This window comes from Aspergillus puulaauensis, chromosome 1 (genome assembly GCF_016861865.1).
Source record: "Aspergillus puulaauensis MK2 DNA, chromosome 1, nearly complete sequence".
Taxonomy (NCBI): Eukaryota; Fungi; Ascomycota; class Eurotiomycetes; order Eurotiales; family Aspergillaceae; genus Aspergillus; species Aspergillus puulaauensis.
This window is the reverse complement of record NC_054857.1, coordinates 863,187-871,295: the sequence shown is the minus strand read 5'-3', so window position 1 is coordinate 871,295 and position 8,109 is coordinate 863,187. Positions and strand designations below refer to the sequence as shown.

The 8,109-nt window shown below is 51.4% G+C and overlaps 2 protein-coding genes across 2 annotated transcripts; one reads left to right on the top strand and one right to left on the bottom strand.

Moving 5' to 3' along the window:
* Positions 1-2,020: 2,020 nt before the first annotated feature.
* APUU_10397S (putative C6 finger domain protein) lies at positions 2,021-3,230 on the bottom strand (the record flags this gene model as incomplete). Its single annotated transcript, XM_041700340.1, has 3 exons — positions 2,021-2,643; positions 2,718-3,044; positions 3,110-3,230. 3 exons carry the CDS (start codon positions 3,228-3,230, stop codon positions 2,021-2,023), a joined length of 1,071 nt encoding a protein of 356 aa, XP_041549763.1.
* Positions 3,231-5,508: 2,278 nt separating this feature from the next.
* APUU_10396A (uncharacterized protein) lies at positions 5,509-5,853 on the top strand (the record flags this gene model as incomplete). The annotated part of the gene is made up of 1 exon (XM_041700329.1): positions 5,509-5,853. The coding sequence occupies one exon, from the start codon at positions 5,509-5,511 to the stop codon at positions 5,851-5,853; it is 345 nt and encodes a 114-aa protein (XP_041549762.1).
* Between the last annotated feature and the right edge of the window lie 2,256 nt (positions 5,854-8,109).

The window sequence follows — 8,109 nt, the reverse complement described above, 5'->3', positions numbered from 1 at the left end:
AGACGACTTTTTTCTTGGGGGTTTTGTACGAGCTATTATTCTCCAAGTGGGACTTTGGGGAGTATAGTGATGAAGCGGTTCTCCCTTCTCCCTGATTTTATTTTCCCCCATTCCCCATACTGAATCCTGCCCACCGCGGAGAAAGGCTCGTCCCGTGCTGATCCGACCCAGCGCATCCTTGTTACAAGATAAGCAGAGATGAAGTGCGATCAGGAATGTCCCAAGCTTAGGTCCCTCATTGGTAGGACTGCGAAACGAGGGTTTTATCTCCGGTACTTCATATACTCTCGACCACCGCTGGCTTCGCCATTGGCCAAAATCTAGCTATCACCAGGCTGCACAAAACCTTCAGTATCTTGCGCGATATCTTTCAAGATAAACACGAGGTTGCCTCCTCTTTGCAATTTGCCCTACAAATAACCTGATGAGACCCGACGTGTATATCCACGGTGTACGAACGGGGAGACAACAGTGTCGGTTTCGACTGCTGCGAGCTCCGCTGCCGGCCCATGTGCTATCTGGGTCCGGCCAGCGCATAGTCATGGTAAGCCTTATACACTGGCGGATATAGTTTTCCGACGTTAAAGAGACATGGAATCTCCGTAGAAACAGCCTCATTAGGAGATAAGGTCGGGCCAAGTCGAGCAAAAGGTATCAGCCAGTTTTTCTTATCTTGATAAAGTATATCGATGTCAATACTGTGCGAGCACAACACCAAGTAATGTCGCTGACCTGTTGGTAGAAACAGCTGATAGCCAGTATTTTCTGCTTAGTCCGCGCGTATCTTTAATCAATTGTTGCGATATACAGTCCACGTTTTCATCCTCCAACCCCAGGTAATAACTTCCGGAGTACAACTCTAGTATAGAAATTAACTACCTACAATCCACACGAATAGTACTTTAGATCTACTGGTAAAAGGAGACTGTGCCAAGATTCACATGAATATTAACAACACTTTCGCAATCGCGCCTCACGTTACTTGATGTACTCCGTACGGAGTATATGCATGCCCCCCACCCCCGCATACCATACGGGTTAGGAACTTAGGTAGCACTACCGCTAGTAGTAGCATTAGTGTGTAGTCGCAAAAGAGGCTCAAGTATCTCGTTAGCATTAGCAAGCCTTCTAGACCAGGGAGACTAGAGTAAGAACCTGGCAGTGGCGCCCAGATTCTAGGTTTTACCTACTCGGCCCATCTGGTCAAGTAGATAGAACAGTTAAGTTAAAATCCATCACTCTGACTTGTCGGAGTAACCTGTTATAGTACCCACTTTAATGCAGATACTTATATAAGGTAGACACTACTGTAGTAACTACGTATTGAGATTGTCTACCTGTATGACCTCGGAACATCGGCAGGTCTACGGTAGCGCAATTATACCTACCTCTATCTCGTTAATGACATAGATTGACATAGTGTATATATATAGAAGTAGAAGACTGAAACGTGTGGATTGAGAAGTGCTGGTTGAGAAACATAGTAATCATGCATATGCGTAGTAAAAATGCCATTCAAGCGTGCTGTACAGTAACCAAGCTTCTCTAAGTAACATGCATAGACAATGCATCTAGATGGTCACAGGACACACTTTCCCTGTGGCTGATTATATCTAGTTCAGTTCATAAGACCACGTAATGAGTATCCAAAACATAACAAAAAAAAAGAGAGTAACCTGACCGGATGGCGAAAAGAAAAATGGCGAGAAGGTCACAAACATAAGGAGAGTGAGTGAGAGACAGAGACAGAGTCTAACCGCGAGCTGCGTATGTATAGTAATGAAGCAGGAGCACATGAAACAAACAAATGATGACGATGATGATGAGGAAAATGCCGCCCAGAAACCCTTGCGCCCGCTAATGCTTAGCTAGTATGTAGTATATCGAAAACCCCACCGGGAAGATATTTATGAAACCAAAAAGAAATGCAAAATATCGAATGGGGGTATATATTAAGGAACCGAAATCGTCGCTCTTCGCCGGGTTTGTCCTTTCTCTATAAGTTCGATTTTCTTCGTAGTTATTGATGTTGGCCGGGGTGCCCCATCGGGGGACTGCCAAACGCGGCCTGTTGCGTCGTTGCATCTGTGTAGACAGGGTATTGAACCATGTTCACCTGTGACAACCCGTTTACGTCCTGCCACGCACTAGGGTAACCCATTGAGGTGGGCTGGGCAGCGTATGAGACCGATACCGGCGTACCTTGGAGGTCGGCCGGGGGACTCTGCGGGTTCATAGGACCGGTATGATAGCCTTGACCAGGGCTTGTCACTCTGCGCTTGAGATCGGCGGGGATTGGTTGCGCGAATCCAGTGGGACTACCATACGGCGCAGTCATGTTCTGTTGTGCGGGGAACGTCATTGATCGCGTCGGGGTCATTTGCCAGACTGATCCATCGGGTTGAACGGTATACGGGGAAGCGGGACTGAGAGACTGCGATTGTGATGGCACGGTTGGTGCTCCGGGTAGCGAAGGGTTTGGCGGCATGGCGGCCATGGGAGTTCCCGGTTGACTCCATACATGTGGAGGCATGTTGACCATTTGTTTCCCTGCTGCGGACATTGTTGCCAGCATCTGGGGGTCTGATGGGAGGGTAGTAAACTCGTCCCAGGGAACGGACGGATCCATCGGCGCTGTCGCATCTAGAGCCAACCCGCGTCGTTAGTCGTCAATCTCCGCAGTTTTGGCGGTTGTTAAAAAGCGCATGGTTACTCACCTGGTGGAAAATGTGCCATCGGATTCGCAGGATAGCCCGCAGCACTGAAGGATGCTACCTCTGGGCCGGCACTCAAGGGCATGGGTTGGTAAGGATAATAGGCATCTGTTTGCTCACCAGTAGCCGTCGGAGGCGAAGATGAAGCCGTGGAAACATCTGCTGAGATCGTCTCAATGCGAGAACTGGGACGAGATTTCTTCTCGATAGGTGGCTGCTGGTCCACGGGGAAGAACTGGCATTCTTTTCGCAGCCGAATGCAGTTTTCGCATCGCCCTTGGGGGTCGTCTGCTGCTACGAGACACCGGATTTTGCGCCGTCGACAATGGACTATCGAGACACGAATAAGTAACGCATCGATGGGGCAGGACGATCGGGGAGAGGAAGATACTCACCGCATGCGACAGATGTACGATGGTATCCTAGCTTGTTGCGCTTCTTGTCGGCGGTAGAGGGGTCCATGACGGCAGTCTGTGATATGGTAACCGATGTCATACACTCGACAGCCGCGGACATGCTTTCTGGAAGACTGGGAAAGAGGAAAGCGAATAGACCCAGCCCTAGTAGCGCAGGCGCATTGAATACGCCCGGTGATCAAGAGGACACACGCGAAGTCAGTGGGCACTGATCGCGAGAGCTGGATGGGCGAATGGCAAACTGCGAGAGCAGACTGGCAGCGAGTAATCGTCGAAGCGAAACCACAGCAAGTTCCGCATGAAAGGGCCAATCCACAAATCCCAGATCCAGGCTGCTGGCGTGATGGTCGTACGTCTCTTGGGCGCTCGTTTCAGCGTTGGGACTCCACACTTGCGACGAAGCAGGAGGGTCGCCTGAATGGATTGAGGGCCAAATGGAGGGGTAGATAGGTGTTTCAACACAATTAACCCGAGGCCCGGCACTAAGGAAATAGAAGGAGTCTATATATTGTCGAGATTAAATGTCGTGGTTGTTGTCGTGTCGTCGTGATGCAGAAAAGCACTGCAGGTACCTCGGCGGACGTCACAGGAGAAAAAGGACCCACGAAGGCTGGAAAGAGGAATCCGGTGAATAAAATCAGGAGCAAAGGAGAGCAAGAAGTAGAAAGAAGAGAATGATAAAAAAAAAGGCGAATGAATGGACAGTGAAGATTGGGCAAGAAGGCCAGCAGTGAAGACTAAAGGACCCAAGTAGGTATGCAAGTGAGCGAGGATTAGGTACCAAGAGCAGCAGCAAGCAACCAGGGAATGAAACAGCGACAGGGCAGGGAATGTATCGGAGAAATAAGGATAAATTAGGATTATGGGCCAAGAAGCAAGCAGGACGACAAGGAGCGGACACGCGAGGATGGAAGAGCGAAGAGGATGCGATAGCGAGGAGAGAGTTAGTAGAAGAAGGCCAGAAGAACTCTGGAAGCAGTCCGGCCAAAGTCTCGGGAGTTTGACATCAACAGAGTTGATGATGATTTCCGAGCATCTTATATTTAAGATTAGGCTTGAGTTTTTTTTATTATTATTTTTCTTTTTTTTTTTTTTTTTCGCGTGGTGCTCGCTGAGGAACTGCAGGCGTGGTGCTGGAAAGGGGGTTTGGGGTGGAAATCAGGTAGGAAAATAGGCCTTGGCCTAAAATAATAAAATAAAATACAAATAATAATGGCGAAAAGTAAGGCAGTTAAATGACATCAAAGAGACAATGAGTAAAAAAGTGGATAGTGGCATGAGCGTTGAGAGAGTCAGAATAGAGGCCGTCAGACAAACTGCCAGTACGGAGTATCAGCGGCGCTGCCCACGCTGGAATGCAGAATGCACAATCAGAATGCAGTTTAATAATAGTACACCTCTATCTGACTCTTGAGGCTGTCATCTATCTGAACCTTGGGTGTGTCCCCAGATGAACATGAAATAAGCGGGAGGGAGTGCTGGAACTGGGCCATTTGTGGCGGGAGTTGGAGCAGCAATTCTGGCTAAGTATAAGATGAAACAGCTAACTAGAGGTAATTTTCCAGCCTCTGGAATCTGGGATTCTGGGTACGGGAGATTCACCATCAGAGGAATTGCCGCGACTGAGACTGCCTCTATCGCATTTACCACTTGCAGCTTCAGCTCCATCTGGAACGATGAATCTCGACCCGATCCTGGGCCCTCAAACACCCCCTCCTCCTCCTCAATCCATCGTCCACGGGCCGCCGGGAGAGATCTCAGCCCTCACAGGCTATTGCCCGTTGGGCGATAGGGCATGAAATGATCTATCCATAGTCGATGAGTCGGTTCCTACTTGATGTCCGATGTAGACCACCGGTAGAAGATTCAGATCGAGGCGTCGTCACCAGACGTGCGTTCCTCGACTCCTTACGCCGTACAGTCAAGCGTGGGTAACATTGGGATTCTCCTTGATGTCCCCAATCCGGGCTCCCAATCCGAAGACACCCATGGAACCAGATCTGTGACAGAGAACTGGATTAGGACTAGCCCAGGGTGGGGGGGGGAAGAGTCCCTGAAGGTGTTGGGAGGGCTGAATGTCATCATCTCTGTCCAGTCGCTGCGCGTATTATGGCGCGATGGACAAGTGAGGAAATGTCTCCGTGTCCGTGGGACTTGGGGTCACATTCTTCGCGTCCTTTGACTGCCAGCCATGGCCTGTCAGGCCCCAGGTCGCTTCGGGGAGGCTTTTCCTCTGTCTGCTTGTTGCTTGGAGAGTACACCCCTGAGTGTTCATTGGGCGGTTTTAGTGGGCCCGATTCAGCTGATGGAACCAATAGGAATTTGCGACGAGGGCAGCAGTTTCCCCTCTGGGCGGCGGACACCCCCGTAGCTCCCCGATGCGGCCTAGCGCCAAGCTGAAACAGACCCTCGAGGCATCGGTGGTCCTTCGAGAAGCCTGCACTCGTCAGCATCTCCACCTGCTGCAATTCCGATGCAATTCGTTATTCGAGCTCTCCATTTCTCCAATGCTGGCCCTGGCCCCATTCTTGTTATTATTGGAAGAACCCTGGGACATGCAACCGCTGCTGTGTCTTGCACCTGGGTATCAAGTTATTCTTGTACCTGCTTCCGTCCAACACCTACTGAGTCGTACGTGCAACCGGCCACGCCGCGGTGCGCGATGCTGTCTGATGGGGACTAACGAGCTGTCAGAAAGTGTCGGTGGACCCAGCAAGGTTTAATTAAGGATGATTCTCCAGCTCGCAGTCTCTTCAACGCTGCAATTTCTGCATTTTCCGGTGGGCCTTGGCCAGCACTGCATGGCTGTCTGCAAGGGGAAGTTCCAGAGCCAATCTGGAAGCCCGGCTTGCGTTTTCCCATCCAAAAGCAACAATGCAGGTGAACGATCATCTGGTCGATCTTCATCGCTTCATCGCCTTGCTCTGCGCCGTCTCCCAAGGTAAGAATGCAAGATCGAGCCTGCTGCGAGCCTGCGACTGGACTGCGAGTTGGGTGTGGGCATTTGATGACGAGTCGTCGTTGCTTACTTGCTGCTAGACCATCCAAGGTTCCAGACTAATTATACTTGCAAATAGGGGTCCATTGTCATATCCTGGAGAGGACCGGAAATTCAATGTCAATTGGCACCACTAGCTCGGATCTCGGAAAAATGCCCCAGGGGGACCAAGACTAATAAGAGACATGCCAGGAGCCCATGACAGCCTGACGTCGCTCAGCATTCAGGGTCTGGCAGTGGCTTGGGCTGACTGCTGACGCCCGCACCCTGGACAACCTGGGCCTGAAAGTCGAGCCTGAAGTATCACGCAGCCCTCGGCTCGTTCCGGAGTCGATTCCCCGGTCACTATCGCGACGCGAGGCGCGACTCGCACCATTGGAAGATTGGGCTGCGCAAGCAATTCGGAAACAAGTTGACCCTCATTTCTCACTGCCCAGTGCGCATCATGGTCTCTGCTGAGCTCACCTATTCTGGACTCGTAGTTAGGCATTACTGACTCGCCCAGAAACATATCGATAGACGATAGTGGACTAGTGGAGCTGGCCCAGTCAGCCCACGCTCCTCGTGCTGGCAGCTGGAGTAGTACAAAATAATAACACGTATCGGAGTCGTGCTTCAGGCCCGAGAACTGGGAGATCTGCTCCGAATGCCCGATTTAAAAAGGCAAACACGCAGGCCCGGCAAAGCAAACGAGCTGATCGTCCAGCCTCTTGTCACGTTGGGCGTTCTGCGACTTTCATTAACGCACACAGCAGTTCTGCGATACCGCGCCTGGTCTCAACTGAGCCAACTCCTCATCGCGGCTCATTGTGCATGGACTGGATCCATGTTAGTACGTAAATGCGAATCCAATAGCCTGGTCGTGTCGTCCAATCCAACGGCAGAATGCAAAACTGGGGTGAGACCGAGGGCGTTCGTGGACGGTCGCTGTGCCACCGTGGAGTCTTTTCTCAACGGTCGTGGCCCTCGTGGGGCACAGTTGCAGACAATCTGATAACGGTTTCTTTCCTCTTGAGTCGTGAGACTCGAGTCGTTCGAGTTTCGATTCCCCAGTCGTCGTCTGTCGTCTCGTCATCGCTTCGAGGGCAAATTTGCCAGCCCCCGAAGAAGAAAATAATCTCCGTAGCTGGCGACAAAGAGCGGAGGGAATTAATTCCCTCGCGGCCGTTGCCGTTTTGAGGGACGCGCGATTTTGCCTCACTCTCCTCTTCCACCCTGGCACCTCGTCGAGTCTTCGCTCGCCCATTATCCGATCTCCATTATTCAATCCCTTGGCTCGGCGCCTGCTCGGCATCCGACGGCCTGTTTCACCATCGTCTGTCGCTTACTTTCCATGTGGTGATCCACCTCCTCCATGCTTCCTTCAAACCGACATCTTACGCGTCCTTTCTGGGGCCTGCGCCAGCCCTGCACCAGCTCTCAATCTGGTTCGTCTCCCCAGGTCTGCTGCCCTCGTCGACCATTGCTGTCCTTCCTCGCCTATATAGCGGACGGCTAACCTTGAATCATGTGCGTGCCAGTTCGGAAATTCGATCTCCTCGACCAGATCCACGCCTCTTATCGCCTCGGACTTCGCGCTTTCTCGGGCTAGTCTCGACTTTCAATTGGCTCCTATCGGCCGCTTCCTTGGATTATTACTCCTGTCGGTAATAATGGCGATAAGGCGACGTCGGAATATGTGGGGAAATGTGTGGGTTGATACTGCAACAACACGCCCATGACTCGAAAGCTCGAACAACATCTACGTGAAACCCGTGACTGACTCCAACGCAAATTCCTCCGTATCGCATTGGTCCTGACTCTGAAGTCTTGTCTCTCCTGTTTTCCCCTCCGAAACTTTGCCCACTCGGCCGTCAGAACGTCAGACAGCCCCTTCGGACTCGACCGATGAGTTTTTGGAATGCGGGCGAAGCCATGTTCTAGAATGTTTCCTTCTCGGGACCGCAGTGAGTGAGACACCAAGATGCTGTGCCACATGGGA